We start from the raw sequence: 24,997 nt of genomic DNA, 5'->3' as shown, positions 1-24,997 counted from the left end.
CTGTGTTGAGCATCTTGTCGTTAGAGGAGTTTTCCCTCATGTTTTTTAAACCTGCATGGTGTTGGCTTACACTGCTGTAGGGGTGGGTTGTCACTTTGTGTGTGTTTTGTCTGTTTCTGCATCTGCAGAGCATTTAACTATAAATATAAATCACCTAAGTTGCAGGGGCTCCATAGCTCTTCCTTGACACATTCTGTTAACTATAATGGCTTTCAGATAAACAATTGTGTCTGTTTGAATGTAGACAGTCACTCATGTCCCTGGAGGTACTGGCACAAACGTGTCCTTTTGTCGGAATTTCACATCATATTGTTTTGAGTGAGTTTTGGTTTACATTGCAGACGAGGCAGTGACACAGATTTGGAGAGCGGTTTGGGGGACCTGCAAGAATTAAAGAGTAACAATAGCTTGCATAAAGTGTTTTTTTCCTTCTCTTCTTTGTATTATGCAGGTGGCTCAGTTAGACACAATACTGATTCATCTAAATCCAGCTCTAATTATCCAAAGGGCACATACAGTGTTTGTGGCCAATGTGGAATCCCTTGATTCTTGTCCCACTTTCCTAAATAAGATTATCTGTGCAGTGCCAAGATATTTACAGATATAATAAGAAAATAGATATACTGAGACGTAAAGGTTTAGTGTGCAAGATTTAGGGGAATTTAGTGGCATCTAGCGGGGAGAATTACAGTCCAGCAACCAGCTGAAACTTCTCTTGGTAAGTATTCCTTCAGTGTTCATTGTTCAGGAGATTTTTACCAGAAACCCAGTAATCCACAAAGGGTTCTTCCTCTGGAAAACAAACAGACCAGGTGATTAAAACCAGTAAAAACACTGAATAAAGCAGTTTCATGTTACAAATCAATGTTTCTCCTATGCTGTTTGGCAAATTTAGAGACTGCCTGTTAGAGCCTGCTTAACTGTGCTCACCTTATTTCTCTGATGACTTAAGGTTGAGGTGTTCAAAAGGTTTTTATTGAAAGCCTTATTTTCGACAGAGGCCTCTTCCTCTCCAAATGGACCATTTGATCTAAACTGGTAAAAAAAAACTTAGTAAAGCAGTTTCACATAAAAAAATAATAATAAAAAGAGTGTTTTTCTGGTGCTCTCATCTCGGAGGGGCTGCAAACTACAGTGGTCGATGCAAAAATACAAATGGCCCTATCAAGAGCCAGTGTTCGGTTTGTCCGTTCTGGCTTGCTGTAGAAACATGGCAGTGTAACACGGTGATCTCCATAAACAACGACTCATTCTATATGCGGCTCATTCTTAGGTAATGAAAACACAGTGATTCTTATTTTCAGGTGTTTATACACTAAAGAAATTATACTTATGTTACACGCCAATTCTGCCAATATATCCCCTTAAATCCTACGCACTGAACCTTTCAGTGTATGCTTTCTGTCTTTGATGTAAAATGTCTTTTGCAGAGAGGAGGATCCTTTTATTTCTGAGGGGCCCTGGCTTTGGCAACCTGAACCATTCTTTAGGACAACCAGAAGGAGCAGAGAGGGCTCACCAGCTGGCTGGATTCCAGCCAGCGTTTATTTATCCTTGAGTTAGCACTGCAAGACTAGGGCTAAAAGCCATACTGGCTAGAATATTTTACAAAGGTGGCAGGCCAAAAGATGTTGACGAGGCCCTCCAAAGATGCCAGCGTTGTGCCACTTATTCCCTGACTTTGACAGCTCTGGCAGAGTACAGAGAGCAAGGGAGAAGAGAGCGCACTGAATGAAAACAGACTGCTTAGTTTGGAAGAGCAATAGTGGGGGGAGGTTTTCAGGAGACATAACAGTAAAATAGTATTTTGTATGCTTTATTTTCTGGGAATATATATTACATTTATAGTGTTATTTAAAGTATTTTTATTCTAGCATAGTGCTTAAGAAAGAGGATAGTGCATAACAGATCATTTTGTATTGATCTATTTTTACCTAATTACAGTATTCATAATAAAATACTGACGATAGATATACAACCAAATAATCCTCTGTTAGTAATTTACTATTTTAACATAGACGCGACTTGATTTGTTCATTTGATACCCATTCACAAATGTTCATACCTGGACGTTGGTGTGCCATAGTTAATGTTAGTGCCAAAGATATTTTTCCAAACCCATCAGGAAAACCACAGCCCAGAAATGTTCAAGGATGAAAGAAAAAAATTATTATTTTCACTAACAATCTATAAATGAACAAATATTGGTGACAATTTCCTGTTACTCACTGTGCAAATATTTTGTGAAGGCACCAATATTCAACCCAACAATATCATTGCAATATTGATATTGAGGTATTTGGTTAAAAAAAATTGTGATATTTGATTTTTCTCCATATTGCCCACCCAAAATCAAATTTATAAGAAATGTATACCTTTTTTTAACTCAACTAATGAATTACATAAACACTAAAATAGTACATTTTATGTCAATGTCTATACACGTAACAATGTTTTTGTCTATTTACATGATTAATTGAATAAACATTTAAACTCTATTACATTTGTTTTATTGCTGATGGACACATAGACTGTTACTCTCAGATTATGGTGATGTTGATGACGTTGTCGAGAGTATGGTGTGTCTCAGCTCTACGTGTCTCACATTACATTATACAAGAAGTAATTCCGACCAAGCATTCTGATTGGTCCACAAGACTCTTAGACCGTGCTCAAAATGACGTTTGAGCAAACCCTCTCATGTAATATTGCTTAATTCTCCCTCTAAAGGACAAACTATACTTTCTATGTCCGTGTGTTGACAAGAGGGTCTGGGTGTGAAGACTGTCCTTTTATAGGCCAGTATTTAGGACCGTGCAGACTGTATGCCTAGACTGTAAGCACCGACAACCAACATTTCCAAATAAGAAGACACCCAGTATAGTATAAACAGACCCATATGCGTGTCAGTTTTAGAGTGCATCTGTCACTTTAAGGTGTAATGAAGGCAGATTTGAAGGGGCTACAGCATATAGTGAGTTTTTTAGTATAGAAAATTGAAAATGGGGGGATACTTTGAGCAGCCCCAATAATGCAGTACAGTATCTAAGTGTTGACATTTGACAAATTGACAAATATTTGGTTATTATTCAGTCCAATGTCCTTAGCTCAGGATAAAAATTAGATATTTTTATCTTTTTCCTTGTTGTGAGGTAGATAAAATGTAACTTTCTTCAGATTCTAGTGGTGCATTTTAGGATTCAGGGTAAAGATAAGAAAATACTGCAAGCAGTATGGTCAAATCTAAGGTCTTTTCTTATTGCTGTTTGTTGCTAAGTAGAAGAACTCTACCTTTGTTATATCACTTGTTGCTATATTAAAGTGTAAAATCCACCCCAGGTCCAAAAGCTGAGCAAAATCTAATGTTTTCCTTGTGGACATGGTTTACTGATGTGTCAGCTTGTGCGTAGCCTGGGGTCATTTGTTCCTTACCTGAGCTGAGCTGTGAATGTGCAGTCCAGTCATTTGAATCCTCTCCGAACAACCACAACATTTTTTCTCTGCCCGTGGCAAATACAACTTCACTGACAGGACCGATCGATTCCAAACTCCCCAAGTTTTAAAGCAGAGGAGTGTAGACGTTGTTTTGCAACGTCCACTACAAACAGTGCAGTGAACAGCACTCCGGAGACAAACTGCAAGTCAACATTTAGCCTACACAGTAAATGGAAGGCGAAAGGAGAGAGATGGCTCTGTCTACAAGGCATGGCCCCATAAATAAATCTTATAGTGTGATTCTTTTTGCTAAAAAATGCCATATTTTTGATAAATGTTGAAATAAAATGGAAAAAGTCATAGATATGTCATGGAGCTCTGTTTGGCCACCCTCTTAAAGGATTTTCAGTACATGGTTTTCAGCTGAAAGCATTTACATTACAATATTATTCAAAACACACATTCTTGGATAAGGACGAACGTTTCCATGACAAATGTGAAGTTTTAGAGGCTCTCTGTTGTGCTTGTTGTTGGTTGTTTTCAAAAACATCAGGCTGAGGTGCTCCATTTAGACACTTCGACATGTTTCAACACATAACATATTGGCTGAGCATACTAAGTGAACATGAGTCCTGCATCAGGTGGCATCATTAATTCCAGGAATCTTCTGAATTAGGTTTTAGGTTTACAAGCGTGTTGGGCTTCAGCTAATGATTGTTTTCATTATTGATTTATTTATCAGTTTTTAACAGTGCAATATGTAGGATTTAGGGGGATCAATTGGCAGAAATAGAATATAATTTTCATTACTATGTTTTTGTTAGTGTAATCACCTGAATATGAGAAAAGCTGTTTATATCTACATTCAGAATGTTGTTCTACAGAAGCCCAGAATGGACAAACCAAACACTGGCTCTAGATATGGACATCTGCATTTTGGCATTAGCCACTGTAGTTCACCTGCACGCAATCAACCTCTCCATAGTTTAAACAACAAAAGCACTTTGGTTAAGGTTCAGAAAAGATAATGTTTTTTGGTCAGTTCGTTGAAAAAGGCAAAAATACAAAATAATACTGAGTATGATTAGATAGTGTGTTTCAAAATTTTATCTTTTGGTGAAAAAAAAAAAAATGTAATAATATGTTGTAAGCGCACATTTTGCTGATAGGTTCAGTATTGATATTTTTATGATTTGCCAGGAGAGTTAATTTGGAACATATCCTCAATGTGTTGATAGAAAAAGTAATTCACTCAGCATTACTTTTCCCTCTAATGCATTAGCTGTTTCAAACTAGTTGTATATAAATGTAAATGTCTGGGAGACAGTGCTGCATTGTAATAGTTTATATACAAGTGTTAACCATGTTTTGATGTAATGCTCTGTACACAGAAAAGGCAGTAATTGGATGTGTTTTGAGGAGCAGAACTGATGTCTCAGTTTGGTTGTTTGCCCATTTCCAAACAAAACAGTGCAAACATATTAGGTATGTGATCTGACCTGTAAGCAGGACCACGGGTGAGCCATAATTATGCAGACCTCTTGCCTACAGCTACGTCTGGTCATGTTTTGACAGACACTCCCAAGCTGTTGAAGGATGCACAGTGAGAAGTTTGTTCCTCTTGTGTTTGTCTTCATTGCCTTTCGTTTCTCTTGTCATCACAGTCTTACGCAAACACATTGAAAAATTTCAGCAACTGCTGCTGTGAAAACATACTCTTTTTTTCCTGACAACTTGTCAACAATCGGAGCTTTCAGTATTGTGAATGCTTTTTTTTCCTATTTCAGGCCGACTCAACAGGATTATGTTTAGTTACTGCTTGGTGTTTGGCGGTGGAGCCTCAAACCTATCTGAATACCTCCCAGCACAATTACAGATATGTTGTGTGGTGCTTTAGCCTTCAGGATTGTTCTTCAGAATATATGCACTGCCAGAAAAGGGACTGTGGATTTCGATTTCTCTCCTTTTATTAATTACCGTCAACACTATTCAGAGATGTGCCAAAGTTAATTTCCTCATGCTTTGGTCTGTAGTTTTCCATAATGAAGAACATGTTGTCAAATGCAAGCTTTTCTGCACCAGTGCATATGCTTTTAAGAGCCAACAAGCAATTTCAAATTATGGCGAAGACATTGCAAGGTGTCTGCAGTAGTCAATGCCAAGGTAGAGCTAAAGCCCTTCCAGCTGGATATTGTGGCCATTCATAAAAACATGCGGGAATCTTGTCACATAAAAACATGCTGAAGGTCCCTTTAACTCTATGGAACCGTGATAAATCATTTTGGATCCCTTTAGACAAATTAATGCTAAAATCATGCAACACAAATCCGGCACTGAAGAGATAACGTTTGATTGAAAACTGTTTTTATTTCTTTGCTTACGAACGCACACCAACAAACTACAGTGAATTATGGAAAACCGTTAACAGTGGGGCCCTATCTAACACCCAGCACAAAGCATTACACAGTGCAACGTCATCACTACTTTCCTAACGACGCAGTTGACATTTTCATGGCAAATCCACACATTGCATCCCACATTTTGTAAGTAGCTTGCACCCATCTGTGCGCCCCTGGGCGTGTGGGTCTTAAAATGAGGTGTGGCTGGTTGATAGCTATTTTGAAGCAGCAGAAAGTGATTGCACCATGGACCAACAAAAAGCTGATCTGAAGGCAGTAGCGCAGTATTTTTTCCTACTATTTAATGATGCATTGCTCAGATATTAAGATGTGTCTACATTGGCAGCACAGTGATGTGTCAGTGGGTTGCGAGTGGTGGAAATAATCCATCATTAAAGGTCCCATATTATATTATACTCATTTACAGGTTCATTCTTGTATATTGGGTTTCAACTAGATGATGTTTACCTGCTTTAATGTTCAACAAGCACATTATTTTTCTCATACTGCCTGCCTAAATATGTACCGGTATTCACCCTCTTTCTGAAATGCCCCATTTTTCACGTACGCTGCAAAACATTCCCAAAGGAAATGCAGAGGGACCCATTTAAAATGTTTAAGTTTGAAAGGATTTATATAATAGTCTTTATTTGTGACATCACAAATTCACAGAAATCCTGACAGCTTGTTTAAAGGCAAAGTTTCTGAAAACAGACTGTGTGCATTTCTCTGTTGATCGAACGTTTTGATACTTTCACAATATGTATATAGCACCCATACCTTCTTTATATCAATAAAACATGTAAATTTGAGTTTTTACAACATGGGGCCTTTAATGAGGAAATATGAATTACATTCTCTAAAATATGAACATAGCAGAGACTACAGCAGAGCTGCTGTCTGACTCCCCATTAAGAGAGACACTGCATTTATGTACGAGGAACTTTATTGATTATTTCAGGGGCTAAAAGTTCTGTTTTTTTTTCCTTGGTTATGTTTTAACTACTGTTTTTACATTTTTAGTTTTGTTGCTTTAACAGTCTTTGCTGCAGTGACATTATTGCACTTACTCTCAACAGAAAACTATCTGTTTCTCCAATTTGCTAACGCTGCCACATAAATAGCAGTGCACCAGGTGCATGTACACCTGGCTTTTAAAAGGAATGGAAGATGACACTATTATTAGTTGAATTTATATTACACCTAAAACAAACCTATAATAAATGAAAGGACTAAATACAACCCCCTTGCCCATTTGCACTCAGAATATGCACTGTTTAACTAATGTGCAGTTTGACACGACCTGAATGTACTTGCACCATGCACTTTTGACCATGTGCCATCATTTAAATAGGCCCCTTAGCCTCAGCTCATTGTCATAATTTTCAAATATGTTCTCCTTAATAGGGTCAGTCTTGCATGCACTGTCTGTAGCAAGTGTGTAATTAGCTGTGTGTAATTGGAGTTTTAATTGGCTATGCAACAAATGTTTCAAAAGGGCAAAACATCTCTAATATTGTAATTTGTTGTAATGGTGCAGACATATAAACAGTGACCTCATTAGGTTTAAAGAGTTTGCCAATTATAACCTTCTTATCGCATTAATTATGTAGATACAGAATATATTTGTGATTCTGGATAGACATTTTTCATTTTTGATATAAGGAAACTTGGGGAAAAAAATTTAAAGGGAAAGTTTTTCGCTGTCTTGTAAGCCAGTGCCATAATACAGTATGTGCCATGTTGTCAAGCCTCTAGCTGTCCTTGCTAATCTTGGTCATCCATTACTTTTGTTACTGTGCTCCAGGCAGTTTGTGTATTAGGTGGTTAGGAGCACTCTGTCACTCTTTATTTTGGTTGGTCAGTTAACTCCTTCAGAACCCATGTGTGCAGTTTAGAGCACTTAAGGGAACAGCAGTTTGCACTCCTCCAGTCACATAAAGAAAGTATAGTATGCTGTCCTACACCAAGCGGTTAGACATAAGTTATGGTGCATTAGTCAGCCTTTCATCAGTGCATGGCACATTCACATACCTGAGTCAATGTGTGAGTGAAACATTTCATTCAGATTTTCTAAAAAGCCCTTGCTGTTGCAGGAGTTAACTGGTTAACTTTTTCAGTTTGCTTTACTTTTAACCTCCTCAGTCGTGCTGAGAGCTCCTACACCACCCTTGCACTTGTTTTGATGACACACTGCATTGTTCTGAACAGCTGCCAAGAAGAGAAAACATTGTTATTGTTCCTCGGAAGGACTAAGACAGCCCAACTGATCCTGACACACTGGTACATTCATGACTACTTGAGCAGGATCCAGGCATTCAAACATGATGTGATCCGGAGAGAACTGCAGAAGTCAGGCTGAGAAGATAATGATCCACCACACCTTCCTGTTTCTATTTCACCTCACTGAGCACTCAAACATATAGCGTGCCCTTGCGTGTATGAGCAGACATATCCGGAGTGTTTGGATTCAAAGTGCACGAACTGACACTTACTCATGCTGCATGCTGCACCGTTCACTCTGACGGATTCACCGACATGTATGAAACTAAATGAAAAAGTTTACTCTACAAATAAATCTTACTTACTCTGGATGCAAATCATGCACACATCTCCTTTCTAAGTAGTGACCCTTTTCAAAGATTCTTTTTGATTTATTGACCTGTGCTTTTGGTTTTGTTTGGATTAAATTGGCTGTAAGATATAAAAACAAAAAAAGAAAAAAAGAGCTCATTAAAAAATCATTAGAGTTGCCTTCTCCTGTAAGGGCATAAACAGCTCCACATCAAAGGATAAGTCAGTCTTATTTATGTTACAAACTACATATATGTGTACTGTAAACTATAATGTACTAGATTGCATACTTTAAAATAAATTGTATTATTATCCTACATGAACAGCACAACAGTTTTCTATTAATATATCTTATGAAAAAAAAAAACAGGATTTCTTATCAGCCTGAAAAGAGATGATGATTTTTAAATAACCATTTTGCAACACTGTTATGGATAAAGACTGTTTTAGAAAATGAGTACATTGAATTACACTAAAGAAGAGGTACATAACATATTTAGTGCAAAATAGATAAAAAATTGCATAATTCCATCCTACATTGTGCTTTTTAGTCATAAACTCTTACATTCTTAGATACATTCCATTTTTGACCCGTTTCTCTGCAACCTAGGTTGTTTAAAGACTCGTTTCAGGCTTGCCATCTTCTAACATGACACCCCGCGACACCAGGTTTCTTGGCGGTTGACAGATGACTCTGTCTGGGACATTTCTGTGGTAAGCACGTCTGGAGACGTTTTCCCCTCTTGAGGAATTAATTTCCTCCTTGACAGCAAAATGCGTAACATGAGCCAACACATAACTCTAAACTGTAGGTTGCTGGACACGTCTAGGGGCTGCATAACACTTGTGTACATTGTATACAGTGCCAGTTCTGAAAAGTTGGGAGGCAGATGTAAACAGAATGCAATGATTTGCAAATCTTTTCAACATATATTCAACTGAAAATAGTCCAAAGACAAGATGTTTAAGGTTCAACTCATTATCTTGATTGTTTTGTTTTAAAATGTGCTGTCATGCAAAATGTGATGCCTGCAACAGTCCTAAAAAAGCTGGGACATTGGCATTTTTTCCAATGAGTTACATCAAATGTTCTTTCAAACAAACGTTAGTAAGCGTTAAGGAACTCAAGACACAAATTTTTGAATTTTTGAAAGTGATTTATTGGTTGACATACAGCTTCAGTTGCTCAACAGTCTTGGGCCTCCATTTCTGCATTTCATGCTTCATTATGTGCCACACAGTTGCAGTGGGAGATAGGTCTGGTCAGTCTAATGCCCACACTCTTACTGTGAAGCAGCGCTATTGTTACATATGCAAAATGTGGCTTGGCGTTGTCCTGCTGCAATAAACGGGGACTTCCCTGAAAATATGTTGTCACGATGGCAGCATATGATGCTCCAAAACCTGTCTGTATCTTTCAGTTTTTACCAAGCTTTCACAGATGTGCAATTCAGTCATGCCATGGCCACAAACGCACCTCCATACCATCACAAATGCTTTTAACTTTGCACTGAAGCAATCTGAATGGTCCCTGTCCTCTGTAGTCCAAAGGACACAATGTTTGTCATTTCCAAACACAAACTGAGATGTAAATTCATCAGACCACAGCACACTTTCTCACTTTGTGTCAGTCCATGTCAGATGAGCCTGGGCCCAGAGAAGTTGGCAGTGTTTCTGGATGTTGTTGATAAATGGCTTTTACTTGGCATGGCATGGTAGTCTTAACTTGCTTTATAGATGTAGCGACAAGCTGTGTTTACTGACAGTGGTTTTCCAAAATGTTCCTGAGCCCAAGTAATATCCTTTATACATTCAGTTCAAATTTTAGTTCAGTGCTAAATGAGGGGTTGAATGTCACGGGCATTAAATATTAGTTCTTAACCTTGAACATACGTGCAAAGATTTCTCCAGCTTCTCTGAATCTGTTGATGGTGTTTTGGATTTTACATAGTGAATAAAAAAAACCTAAATTATTTGCAACATTGCAATGAGAGATTATTTTCAAACAGTTTGACTGTTTTCCCACACAGTTTTTCACAAAGTGGCCATCCTTGATTGTGAACAACTCAGCCTTTCGAGGATGCCTTTTTCATACCTTTTAATTATACTATTGTTTGTTACCAATGAACCAGTTTACATGTGAAATGTTTTAAACGGGTGTTTGTTTTTTGAGCATTTTTGCAACTTTACCAGTCTTTTTTTGCTCCCATCTCAAGTTTTTTGTAATGTGTTGTAGGCATCAAATTCAGAATAACTGTATGTTTTACAAAAAATGACATGAGTTATCAGTTTGAACATAAAATATCTTCTCTTTAAATCATATTCAGTTGAATATAGGTGAAAAGGAATGGGAAAATCATAGCTTTCTTTTTTCATTTTTTTTTTTTCGGTGTTGGGATTTTAGATGGAGATATTAAAACTATTTAGTTAACACACTTTAAAATTAACATTATCACTCTGTAACACAAGATCTGGTACCCTCTCTGATTAAATAAAGCATACATTGTTATGAACACATGAGTTGTTCTTGAATATAAATCAACTTTCAGAGAGAAGGTTTTCCTGTATTTTTAACAATCTGTCAATAACTAGCATTAAAAAAAACAAACAAAAAAATTGAAATGATTTGTCATAAATTAAAAAACATAATCCCAAGTTGAATCCCACTCTTTCAAATGTAACTTCCAGAAAAAAAAAATCCTATATTTGTACTAATCTGCCAATAACAAGCATTAGCAAAAACAAGCATGAAATCCAAATATTTCAACTCAGAATATTAAAGTCATAAATTTAAAAACATTATCTAAAGCTGAATCTGAGTGCAGCCCTCCTCATGTTTGCTCTTCAAACCAGCATATCCGCTCAGAGGTGTTAGCTGTCAGATCCTGCAAAGCCCAAACAGAGGCATCCTGTGCCACCGCAATGTGTTTACATTCTAATCTGTGTGATGGACCTTCTTGATAAGGCTCTGGGCAGTTCTGCAGCATCAGGGGAAAAGGGAGATCTCAGGGCTCACTGCCAGCAGCGGCAGAGGTAGGCACCTTTTAGCAGTAGAGGACACACAGGCTAATGGATCCTCAGTCTCCCCTGATGACACAGCCACAGCACTGTTTTCTCCTCACTGAGCACTGGGAGATGTCAAGGCAGAGTCAACCTGCTGGAAAAACAGAAAACTCGTCTCTCTGATACCAACGCTCTTGCTGGTTCTGTCATCTCTGGCTTTGTGCCAGTAGTTATCCGGGGTGGGATGGCGTCCGTGCCCTCATTCATAAACACCGCCAACATCAAAATATTCTGCTTTCAGTTCACATTGGCCTGTGGAAGGAGGTTAAACACAAAAGCCTTTCAGGAGAAAACACCCGAGCCCCATCAGATTCCAACCAATATAGCATGTCAGTAGAGGAGGTCAAGAAAACATAAGCTTGAACAAGGAAATAATTACATTTTAAACTGCACAGGGAGGCTTGAATAGTGGCTGGCCAATATGAAAATAAATGTCTTTCTGCTGCAGGCAAAACTGAATATCCACATAATATTGTAATTATATTGCAGGAAAATTGATATGCACACAAAAATAATAGTCTGTGCTTAAGTGTGTGTCCTTGTGTACACTGAAAAAAAAGTTTAACTTAAGGCTTTTCACCCTTCAAAACTGGGAACAGTTGGGTGAGATAATCCCAGTTGTTCCCAGTGCAGTTTCCTTTGTCTCTTGTTTTCCTTTGTTCCCTGGCTTTTGTTCAGAATTGACTATCTGCAAACAAAACAAGAAAACTGTTCTGGGGAAATGTTGAAATTTGCATTGAAACTTGGATTGGAAACAAGTAAATTAATCTTTACACATTGGTGGATTTATTGGTTTTGCTTTGCTTATGAAATAAGAATTGACTATTCAGCAAGTTGGCCAAACATTGTATTTTCTTTGCCAGTGTGTTCGACTGTAATTGTTTGTCTAATACAAACAGAGGATTATAATCCATGATGCCAAGTTCCAGTTTTGAAAGAGTCTTTTAATCCAGCTTTTTATAATCTTTCATTTTCTGTAACTGATCTGAGGCGTAGAGCTTGATGTTGAATGGTCACCCCTTCCGTGATAATTTATGCATGTTTATTAGCAATTTTATATATACATATTTTTGGCTTGATGCTAAAAAAAATTATAATGCCTAGTTAAATGCTAAACATTGGAGCTCATGCTCATTCTTGTACATACAGTGTGATGGGGTTAATGACAGTGGAGGAGATTTGAGCTAATGTCAACCTGTCAACACCTCTTCTTGCTTGCAATACATTTGGGCTTGGCTGGATGACAGTTGCAGGCAGTTTCTGTCACACTTGTGATTGCAGAGTCTGTTTTAAGTGGCTGGAAGACAGTAGATCTAGTTTGGATGCATGAGAAAATCACCGTGCAGATAGGCCTTTCTCCCTCTGAGCTCTCTGTGAATTACATGGTCTCTGATTGTTTTTGTCTTGCGAGTTTGGGCTGAGATCAAATTTTTAAGGTTTCCTTGTCAAAACTGTTCCATTACATTTTCGTCTCCTCAGCTTCATTCAGATGCCGGGGTTGTATTTATCGAGGCTAATATTAGATGTCACTTCACAGTTTGTTCTTAAGCTGGGAACTTTGGCATCATGAAATGATTTTCCTTATTTGAAAAGGAGACCATCAATCAGAAGGCCGGGCCTCATGTCCTGCATTGATAAATACTCACTAATACTGGAACATTGATAACAGTGACATGACAGCTGCATTGAATGTATTTCATACTTGAAGGGTGACAAAGCTATTTGCAGAAGGTCAATAAGGAAATTCACATACACACACACTCCCCTTACAAGCCACTGCGGGATGTTCCTTTAGTGCCAACAGCAGCATGTTTTGGGCTTTTAAGTCAAAAATGTAATTTATTACTTGTTACTCTTCTCCAAAGTAATATTACTTTACTTATTACTCCCTGCCAAGAGTAATGTGTTACACTACTTGATATATTGCTTTTTCAGTACACCCCACAAAAATGCATCCTCTTTTCCTCAAAATTTAGACTTCACGTGTACCTTTGTCAATGTCAATATCAGTATTTTTCATCGAGAGGCAACATTTCATCCACCATTTATTCATCCACAAACGTTATTAGTTGCTTGAACCCTTCAACTGTCCAGGATTACAATCTGGTGTTTGTTGTTTAATGAGTGTAGGGGGTAGCAGAGGGCTTTCAGGAGGTTTGAAGATGTGTTTTTTTCGCAGTGGAAAGAGTCTTGGTACCACTACCTGGAACAATGATTTTCTTTTCATCTTTCCTCCCAAAAATCTAATGCCGCTCATCTTCCAAGCTAGCTTGCTGCTTAAAAGCAGAGTGGCAATTATAAAAATGATTCCAAGGATTTGATTGATTGTTAGATTTCAAATCAGTAGGCAGTTGACAATAAAAATTAAGGTTGTAAAAAGTTAGTTGTTTTTTAGTTACTAGAAAAAGTAATATTGTAATGTGGTACTAGAAACACGTTACTGTAGTACTGCCCCACACTGATCAGCAGAATGACATTTTTGGCTTTTGTTAAATTTCTTGTCAACCACGAGATGTATTTGACACAACATTCTTTGTTTCCAGTGAATGAGCCCTAAGACTTTGGTTATTCCATGACTTTGCCTTCAGTGTCACAGTGAGGTTTACATTTGTGTCTTTGCAACAGTGGTGACAGCATTAATACCGCTTGGAAAGTGGGAGAAGTTGAAAAGTTGTCTGTTTCTAATTTAATATTCTAGCAAGATGGACTAACATGGTAAACATGGTAAATTTGACATTTAGCATTTTTTGTAATGCCTTAATTGTGCGTTTTAGTGGACTAACTTCAATCATATATTAGGCACACACTACCTCCAAGCTTAACCAATTAGCTTTTTATTGTTGTAACCGTAACTGTATACAGTAGTTGTACAGAACTGTAACCATGCCATAACCACATCTGTGGAAAGTAAAGAATAACAAATGCTGGCACTAAACTTTCAGAAACCTCATCCCTGAACATTTTTCCAGGGTTTTACAGAACATTTAACATCAGCGGTCTGTCTAGCAAGAAGATTGCAATTCAATACAGAGATCCTCCAGAGAGACGAATGATGATTAAGTCTTATGGAGTCTCGGGGGGGAGGTGCTAGTCTGAGAGTCATGTCTACATGACCCTCTTAGCCAAGAAACCATGTAGGAGCATTACCATGTTGGCTCATTACCAGGGTCCACTGCCTGTTAGGCAAGGGGCAGGATCAAGGGATACATCTAGTCTAGATCTAAATACACCACATACAGGTTCACAGTTCACAGGTACAAGCATCCATATGACCCCTCTTCCTATGCTTGAAAAAAATGTGACTTAGCCCAGATTTTGAGAATTTAATATCTGTCTCCGTCTTACGATGTAATACTGTAAAATACTGATACCTTTCACTGGTATGAGTCCTGATGCTGAGTATTATTATCAGCGATTGCACTAGTGACAGCCAGTGAAGATCAAAATGTTAGTTTAATGTTAAATATTTAAAAGCTGCTCAGTGTATCCACACTTTGAGCTGTGATAAGGCAGAGAGGGTGCTGCATTCAACCTGAAATGAGGTTGCAGGTTGAAATAGAAATTCTCTCAGGGAATTGATGTCATCAGTTAAAAAGTTAAACCTATAACCATTTGTATCTTTAATTAAGATATTGATTCACTTGCTTTCCTATCTATTCCAAAGCATTTCTTGAAATAATAGGAAAACAAACAGAATAAATGACACTTATTGTATCTCCTCTCCATGGTATAAAATATCCAGTGAAGTATGTAATTATGTATGAATTATGTTTTATTAGTTAACCATTTGAAAATCACCATTTAAGAGATTATCAAGCAAGCTTTATGTTATTTGTGTCAGCAAGCTTATATGGAATTGCACATTACTCTCTAGGGATGCATAATATTGGATTTGTGCTGATATCCAAAATGCTGATATTTCCAACTCATTTTGGCTGTTTGCTGTTACCAATACTGGTGCATGTTCATATTTTTACATCTTATTGCAGAGAACATCTCCTGTAGTGGAATTAACATATTATGCCTACTGTTGTCGTCATGTTCAGTTCTTGGGAAGGCGATATCTCTGGAATGACTGGAGGGAATTTCAGTACTTCGGCCTCTCACTGTGACATCATAACTGTGCAAAAACAGTGTTCTGGTCACTATTTAGCACCATAATTCAGGAACAGAAAGGTGACAGTGATCATAGGTCTCGCCCTGTAACCAGAGCAGGTTGTATAGAACTTCTGTGCTGTCAGGTTGAAGACGTGTGAAGCATCCGTTTCTTAGAATTTGTAGCTTCTTTACAACAACATCCATATTTGCGGCATTTTCTACTGTCATGGCTACAACTTTGTCCACTATCCAGGGCCTCCTGTCGTCCACCGCACAGTCATTGCCGATATTGCGCTTCAGGTGATCGTTTATGCACCATGTGACATAGCTCTCTATTAGTCCTCTGTACCCCTTTAAAAAAATAATCTCTAATTGTGACGGCATGTTTCTCACTGGAAAATATTCACTAGAATCACGTGTCAGTATATTAATTACTTACATAAAAAAAAAAACGAAAAACACTTGAGTATCTCTACATATATATTGATTTTGGACAAAAATTGATATAAACTGCAATTTGACAGGTTGGCAGATGCATACAACCACGAGGCAGTGCGTTTTTCTTTTTACATCTTGTGGCTTTCTGACCTCTACTCTGTTTGACACATACTTTATGATGTTCATCTCAAATTGAGTGAATTTGATACAATTACTACAACCCAGAGCGTGAACTCTTAAGACCTCTTTCGGTATTATTCTTTTCCCTGAAACCACATGAAAAAATGTAGTAAGCTCTTTTGCTGCCACCCACTCGGTTCTACGTAGCCGATGGGTTTGACCTTAAGCTGTGCTGTGACCTTTCATCAGAACAAAGTCTTGTTGGAGTAGAAATGCTGAGAGTCAATCACACACACACAAACACACGCTATGAAATCAATTATTACATTTTTTAAAACAAGGAACACTGTATACACCTTTTGCCCCCCTCACTTTTGTTTTGTTCCGACTTCTGTAACCGACCCCAGTTCCTTGTTTCTCTGCACTCAGCACATATTAACAACTTTGAGGCTGTACCTGATGAACTTTTGCAGCCTTTTTTAAACACCTTAGACCCTTAATGTGGCCTCGCTTCAATGCTTGTCTCTGAAACATAAAACAGGATATGCACACTCACAGCTTCAACAACAAAGTTTAAAGTTACAGTTTGGGATATAACCCTGTAAGTTTTAGCTTTTCCTAGATTAGTGTGCGGGCAAAACCAATCATCCTATAATCAGTGTTTTTGTATTAATAACTAATCACATGACCATGTGGAATAGGTCGCTGGTAGTGAGGAGTCCACATATTATTGTCGCCCGACATGCACATAATATTGCTTCCTCTCGGATGTATGCTGAACTTTGGACTTGCAAGACTTCCAAATGAGTGCTAATATTGCTTCATATCTGTTAAATGTGCACGTTTCCAAGTTTGCCATTGCTTTATCAGATAACAATATGCCAGTGTTGTGTTAACAGCTTGCCCACTTGCCCACTCTGCTGCCCACTAAGTAGCCCAAAAATCAATCACTGCAGAATGTTCTATATCACATCAAAAGTCTTTGTCCTAAATGGATATTGTGTACTGCCACTTTTGTTTTTTCCATTTTTCCACACTTAGCCATGTCATCCATTCCCTTTTCTAATTCTGCCCACTCTGTAATGCAAATGGCAATTAAAATCTGAATATGCTCAGATGCATCAAAAGGCCTCCATAGTGAAGCCCCTTTGGAGTTGTTGATACATAAAAGTGCCTGCACCCGTGTGAATTACTCATCCAAACGAAGAGCATCTTGTCAATTACCTTCCTGCTGTTTTTCTGTATTTAAATTCATCCCTCACTTTCTTCATTGTGCTCTCCCTACAACTGGGATCAGCTCAGTAACAGCCAGCATGAAAGCCTGAATAATGACACGATGAAATTTCCTTTTCTTGTCGACAGAATGAAAAGTGTCTTTGGCTCTCGCCCCTCCCCTGTTGTCATATTCAAAGCACTGTGTGAGCTATGTGAGCAGGAGCTTGTAGGAATAATATTTTTTCTGATATTTCGGTCGTGAGGATATGAGGGTGTGACTGTGGGGTAAATGAAACACTCATCACTCTAGATTGATGGGCCAGAGATGGCACCGGCACAGCGCGTCAACGGCTCACTGCCGATGTGGCGTGCAAGCAGACGGGTGATGAAGATGCAGGAGCCTGAAGTGTTCTTTGAGTTAATGGGGTACATACTGCTCGCACAGCAGCAGAAAGTTCTGCCACAAACAAGAAGGACACTTTTTGGCTCTGAAGCTTGCTTTTGATTATGCTGAAAGATTGTTTGCTCTCCCTAGTTGGCAATTGGCTGGAAACATGCTGATGAGAGAGTAGAGGCCTTTTCATCTGTGTGCTATAACCATTACCTGAATGGCTGGTTGTAAATCAAAATTTGAACAGTTGTGGGGAGGGGAAAAGAAGCGATTAGAGCGATGAAAAATGTGTAAGTGTGATCTTTGACAAGACGTCTTTTGGTTGTTTATTGACTGGAACCAACCAAGCTAAAAAAAAAAGATTTTTCATAATCATAACAGTTCCATTCATGTTTGATTGCTCTCTCCTCCGGCAGAGATTTTGTTTCTCCTTTTTAATTGAGGTTTCATATTAATTGCCTGGAAAAACCTGTTGCCTTTCACTTGTGCTCTTTTGCAGGGAAAATGTCAAATATCCGTGCAGTCAGGAAGAGGCAACAGCTGAATAACTTGGTTGCCATGGTTACGGAGCTAGCCAGGCCGGGATACACTGTCGTGGATTTCTGCAGCGGAACAGTATGTGCGCTCATCCATCACTCCAGCTATGCATGTATATTTATCAGTGCACCTGATGACTACATTAGGCTGCTGCTCCATTAGCAGCCAGCTGAAATGATCTCATCTTCATATTGGCTCATGTTTTTCTTGCATCTTTAAATGACTTTTGTTGTTGGCCAGCGAACACAAGCAGACTGGTAATTACACTCATGAAAATGCAAGCCCGGAGCGAAAGCACTGCATGGCTAAAGGGTCAATACTTGGTTGGAAAGGGCAGCACTAATCATAACTCCATTGATGCCCCCTTTGATGCGTGCTGTTTTCCTATTGTGCCTTTGTCTTTTTGTTTTTCTTTGTGCTGTCTCTCAGGGCCATGTAGGGATTGTTCTGGCTCACACGCTTCCAGAATGCCAGGTAATGTGTATGTGAGCAGGTGTGTGTGTGTTGTAAAATTTAAATGAGACAAAGTAAACATTTTGAACACTTGACTTTGGAGTCTGGTAACTTTTAACAAGCAGTTAACATTATATTTGACTTTTTTTAAAAAATGAACTCTTTTAAGTTTGGGCAATTTGGCTTGATTTTTTTTAAACATAGGAAGGAGGCAATATGCATCTGAGGCAGAAAAGAATGAAAATTAAGAAATTAGTAAAAAAGTACAATAAAATTACCTGAAATTTGGCATAAAAAGAAGGTAAAAAACCAAACAAACATGGAAATTAACTAAAAGTTGTTTTTAAAAATATGATAATTATATAGTTCTTCCCTAGACATTTTCCCTAGCTTTTAAAATAAGCAAATTTGCATTTTTTTTGCAATTTGTGGATAATTTCTTAAGTTGGTTATTGCCTTTTTTTCCAAATGTTTTTGAAAGACATCTTTCCAGTTTGTTTAGGGTTCAAAATTTAAATACTTCTGATACACATCTAAAAGCAGCACAAGAAAAGTGATCCAGGTTTCAAAGAGTGAAATATAATATTATGGAGTGGACCAACCAGTGGATCAACTGGTAATGATAAAGCTATTATTATAATCATTAAATGCATTCTTACAATACTGCTGTATTGTTTTTGAAAAGTTAATATGATTTGTAAAAAAAAACGACATATAATATGTCCTAACATCATTTTCCACTATTAAAAAATCTAAGACTAGGCTCCCTTTATTAAAGTCTGTGTTTACTCTTCATTTTGAGAGCCTTTATTGATTTTTTTGCCTTGCAGTTCAACTTAATTATTGCTCATTCCATGTCATCTAAGAAAATAGTAGTTGTCTGCAGCTGTTTGAGTTTATTCTGTTTCTATTCAAGGTCATCCTCATAGAGAACAAAGAGGAGTCCTTGGTCAGAGCCCAGAGTCGCAGCGCTGAGCTCGGTCTGAAAAACATTGGCTTCATTCAGGCCAATTTGGACTACTTCACCGGACCATTTCACATTGGGGTGAGCATAGCAAATAACGCTTTGTGCCTTGGCACCAATTTTGTCAGAATTTGTTTGATGATCCATAGATTCTGGAAGCAATATGGCAATCAATTTCAAGTGTGGACTGCACTATATGTTTATGCTATTGTAATCTAAATAATATATAAGGATTCTCTGTCTATTTGTATGTACAGTATACTGTATATACTATATCCATCAAATTATTTGACAGCCATTCATTGGATTGACCTGACAGGTAATTTGCTGTGAATATAAGGAAGTGCAGTGTCAAGTGCGAGATCCTGAGATCTAAGGGACATATTTATTAGTATTACATTATTTACAGGCAATGCACTACTCAGTCAGCGGCTCCTCTGGCAGCAGCACGGTCTGTCCCTCTCCTTCTCCTCTCCTGATGAACAGTTACTCTGCTGAACCAGTGTAACTGTTGCTGGGTATAGCTTGCTCTTTGTCGCTCACTACAGTACATTTAAGAATAGATGAGAGAGAGACAGACCAGACTGACTGAGGATTTTACAGTGGCTGTCAAGTGTCTGTTAGGTTTCCGCCTCAATTCCTGCCTGAACTTGACCCGGCATTAACAGCACACATTTATTGAAACGATGATCGAGGAGTTTGAGTGTTCGGTTGAAGACCTCAAAGAAAAAGAAACATAAATTATGTCAGTTAATTCAGCCAGTAAATCCATATCTTAAATACAATCACTTAATTTCAATCAAACAAAATAACGGTTGTGAACGGGGGGATTGCCGGTTCAAGTCTCGTTACGGGCCAAGTATAAAATGTGGACTCGCAAGAGGTGCCAATTTGCTTCTTGGGCACTGCCGAGGTGAGATATGGCCAACCATGCTCTTTCCCCCTTACTTGCATCTGTGTGTTTTGTTAGAAAAGGGATTCAGGGAAGCTACATTTTATCTGCCAATTGCCCGAAATTGTATGGATTGACTAAGAATAAATAAATAAATTAATTAAAATAAATAAATTGTAGCAAATTGTAGCCAACTCAAACATTTCAAGCATCAGCAAATTAACCTTCAGAACGAACGTTCTTGTTACAAGAGCCAAGGAAACGCAGGGTCGAATGTGAAGTTGTTTGAATGAGCGGGTTTCAGAAAAGCTGCAAGATAACAATAGTAACTTGCTACTGGCAGCGAGCAGAGAAGGAAGAGGGAGAGACGCTGTGCTGCTGCCAGAGAAACTGTTGACATAGTTTAAAGAGAACGGCAGGTCACTGAAAGGGTCTGAAAAGTTGCTAAGTCTAGCCAGAAATTTGCCGAGTTGGTAACAGAGTGTGTGTGTGTGTGTGTGTGTGTGTGTGTGTGTGTGTGTGTGTGTGTGTGTGTGTGTGTGTGTGTGTGTGTGTGTGTGTGTGTGTGTGTGTGTGTGTGAGAAAGTGTGTGTGTGTGTGTGTTTCAGGGTCCTACGGTTGAATTTCCTTTGTTTCTACTCAATTTACATTGTTAAACTGTAATCACAATGCAATTTTCAATTTCCACATTTCCATTTTAAGCAAATCAAATTGTTCTCCACACCTCCACAAACAGACAAGTTAAATGCTGTGACACGAGGAAAATGTAATTAGCAGTGACATTTGGTGTGCAAACTCTAAAGCCCATGAGACAGAGTCTCTTTCATCCATTACAATACAAAGTATGATATAATAATGCTACTGTCGCCCTACGGTCACGATGATTATGTTATTAAGCTACGTAGCGAAGACAATGTGTTTACATCAACACCTCTATGACATTGATTCATTTAACTGCGTTAAAATGCTGTGACAGACTTATCAACAGAGTAATCTCTCAGTTCCATATTGATATCATTTATATAAGAAATTAGCATGATGTTTGAAAGCATTGCTGTCAAAACAGCTGCCATCATTCGGCTTTTATAATATACAATCTTACCTTTACTTTTAAATGTTAATAATGATTATTAAGCCAACAACCCAGCGCTTCCTATTTCTAAAGATGCATCGAAATGGAGATGTAAACATCTTTGATTAACACTGCATAAACAATGTGCTACTTCTTACTCAGCCAAAGTCACAACTTTCTTGCGTGGTGTCTGAACGTTGTATTTTTAGCCCTATAATATTTATATATCTCGGAGAAGCTCAGCCACACATCACATGGAGAGTCGTGTCATTCCCTCATCTTTTTCCAGAAACTGAAAATGCCAGCGTGCAATTATTATTTGTCAGTGCAGCTAAGATGGCTTTTCATTTCTTGAAGTGGAGCTTTTAATCAGAACCCTTTTAGTGCTCTGCACTTCAGTCAAGCAGTGTATGTCACTGTCCCCCTCTCTGATTAGCTTCAACCAGAAAATGAAGGACAAAGGTAACGTCAGGGTTAGAGGATTTCTTCACCAAGGCTTGTCTTTGTTTGTTCTTGTCTACTTTGAAAAATCTGCTCTCCTTTGGTTCGCTTTCACCAGACATTTGGCAAAGATCGTCAGAGTTATGCTCTTATTAAAGGCTTGGGAGTCATCTTTGGAAAGGAAAGTGCAATCTTTGGAAAGTGTTTGCAATAAAAGTAAAAAATGGTTGCCAGCCTTTTCATGTTTTATGTAGTCAACTTGGCCATGTCATCTTTTCACTTCATTCATCACACGCTTTTTTTACACCAATATATCTGCCAAGACTGCAGCACTGCCTGTTTGTGTTCGTTAGGCTTAAAGATCTAGCTCAGTAAATGTGTTTAGTTCTGCACAGCTACCTGCGACAACAGAATAAATATTTTACTATCTTCAATCTCTGTGCTTAATGGGGCTGAAACAATCTAAAATTCAGCGTTTGGTAGTACACTCAACTACAAGTCCTTTTAAAAACACCCACCTTCATCTGTAGGGCTCTTGACTCCTCGAACTGATAATTACTATCAATTTAGAGCAAATAGGTCCTTAACTGTGGTTGTTTATAGGCTGTTTGAATCTGCCTGTGTCACATAAAAGCAGGTCTTTGGGATTTAAAAAAAAAAAGTTCCTCTCACCTTATAAAGTCTGAATTACTGTTTCCACACAGGCAGCATTTTGCTCTCCCATAGAAGTCATTACTCTTCATCGTTGTTGTTATTTATGTGTCTCAGGTCAGTGTCTTTCTCCAAACATGTTTGGGAGATCCATCTTCCTGCTCTGTGTCATAGCCCAGTTTCAAAAATGCCAGCTGTTCTAGTAGCCTCGCTTTAACTCTCTCTGGGACAAATACGAATATATATACGTGTGTGTGTATATATATATATATATAAATAAATATATGTACCTGCTGTAATTAGAAGCTATTGTTCTGGCATCGTTAGTCCACTGAGACCCGTTCCACTTGGCAAGAAACAAACAGCACAGATTATTCTCCTCTACAATATGTGGGTGTTTTTCTAGCCTAGTCAGAGAGTTTACGCACGCACACACACACACACACATTGATTCTGAATTAATGATAAGATTTATGTGTAAACAGGTGCTTCAGTTTGTCCTTTTCTGCACTGGTTGAGATTCCCACCTCGACATCTATGCAGCCTCAGCTGTTGCTTCCGCTAAGCCTCTTCCTGCATGATACAGATACCTGAAGGAGCTACCCATCACACCCATTTTAATCCTATTATGTATAATACATGGTCCCATTTTTAGGCACATTCATTTAATGAGGCTAATTAAGTTGAGGTGTCCCTATTCTTAGTGTCTGCTCCTCCCATCTGCAGTTCCACAACCCAGGTGTTAGACTGGTATCAGAATGAGCCTGCATTTTTGTTCTTTTTCCTGTCAGATAACATCGAGCCAACACGCCTCAGAGGCAGGAAAAGTTGTGGAGCTTGAAGTTGATTTGGAATTTTACTGCGTCCAGGTCCATTATTGGTTTTGCTTAAGGGTCTGATTGTTTGCAATTGATTCTTTCAGTAAAGGTCTTTTATGTTTGTGTGAAGAAAAATGTACTCGCCGTTCGTACTTTACACCTTATGTACGTGATCAATTCCAATAAGGCTTTATTTGCTGATGCTATATAAGGGTTCCAAGTTTCTCAGTTTTTTTTTTTTTACTTTAAGATAAGGACTGTTTTTATCCAGTCAAATGCAAAACTGCATCCACCTCTGAGAGGAAACAACATAAAACAAAGCAGACCTACCAGAAACTCACAACTTTCAGTGTGTTTCAATCCTTCTCTTTTTATGTGCATTTTCAGTGTGCGCATAAAAAAATCTTAGTGTAAAAGCAGTGATATTTGATAAGGGGGTCAAGAAAGTGTTGTAAAAAACCATTGCTTTCTTTCATTGCACCCTCTTCTTCTGCAGCGGTATAATGGCATCTGACTTGAGAGCTAGCGCCACCCACCTATCTTGATGAACCAATTCACAATATGTATATACCAGTAGTGGATACAAAAGCACATAAAGTCACATTTTCTTCTTCCACTTTTCTGAAATTCGGTTAAAATTTGTGCTACATTTGGATGGAAACTCAGCTACTATTTAGGCTCCACTGATATGAAATTCTTATGATGACCTGATCTATTTCTGTTTCAGTTGAATTGCTATACTCATATTAAGCTTAATATCTTTATAAACTGAACATTTGAATTCCAACACAGCAAAAACAGACACTGACGCTTTTAAAAAACTATTGCATCACATCCTCCTGCAGCAGTATTGCACTGCTGCCAAATTGGCCCAAATAGGACAGGAGAGGGATGTGCTATAATTACTGGAATAAGAGTGAATAATGAAGCCTCATTATTTCTGTGATGTGATTATTGAGTGGACTGTATGGATAGAAAAAGCTTTTCCTCTCCCAAATAGAAAGATTAACAAAGAACACAGTTTTATTAATGGCCCTTGGTCCTTTTGGTTGTTGCACATTGATTTATAATTTCTGCCTTCAGTTAAATATTTGTGCAGGACCGTGCTTACCAGGGCATGTATGAAATACTGTATGTCTGTCGGCTTGTTTTAAATGGGCCTTGCACATATTTTTCCTTTCCATTATCCATTTTAATTAGTACCCCACATAACATATTGGGCTGGGACATGGCCTCATCAGTATTGCTTTAACAGACAAAGACAAAAGAAAATATTAGTCACTGATAAAGTAAAGATGCTTTCCAAATCAAGAATTGGAAATGCATAATTAATTATCAAAACTCTAAATTTGTTTTATTTGACTTTTGCACATTTCTTTTGGTTGAGCAGTTTTGTGTTTGTGTTAAATTAAGGCTAAAGGTTATAAAATGTAATT

At 38.1% G+C, this 24,997-nt stretch overlaps 1 protein-coding gene across 1 annotated transcript in view; it reads left to right on the top strand.

Moving 5' to 3' along the window:
* gstcd (glutathione S-transferase, C-terminal domain containing) overlaps window positions 1-24,997 on the top strand; it is a 68,700-nt gene that overhangs the window by 27,646 nt on the left and 16,057 nt on the right. Inside the window, exons 6-8 of the mRNA XM_042485676.1 lie at window positions 18,233-18,348; window positions 18,700-18,744; window positions 19,640-19,768. Of these exons, the coding sequence (XP_042341610.1) occupies window positions 18,233-18,348; window positions 18,700-18,744; window positions 19,640-19,768 (290 nt within the window). The remainder of the gene's footprint in view (window positions 1-18,232; window positions 18,349-18,699; window positions 18,745-19,639; window positions 19,769-24,997) is intronic.

Source organism: Plectropomus leopardus, chromosome 4, assembly GCF_008729295.1.
Source record: "Plectropomus leopardus isolate mb chromosome 4, YSFRI_Pleo_2.0, whole genome shotgun sequence".
Lineage (NCBI taxonomy): Eukaryota > Metazoa > Chordata > Actinopteri > Perciformes > Serranidae > Plectropomus > Plectropomus leopardus.
The sequence above is the reverse complement of the archived record's forward strand: the minus strand, read 5'-3'. Positions and strand labels throughout refer to the sequence as shown.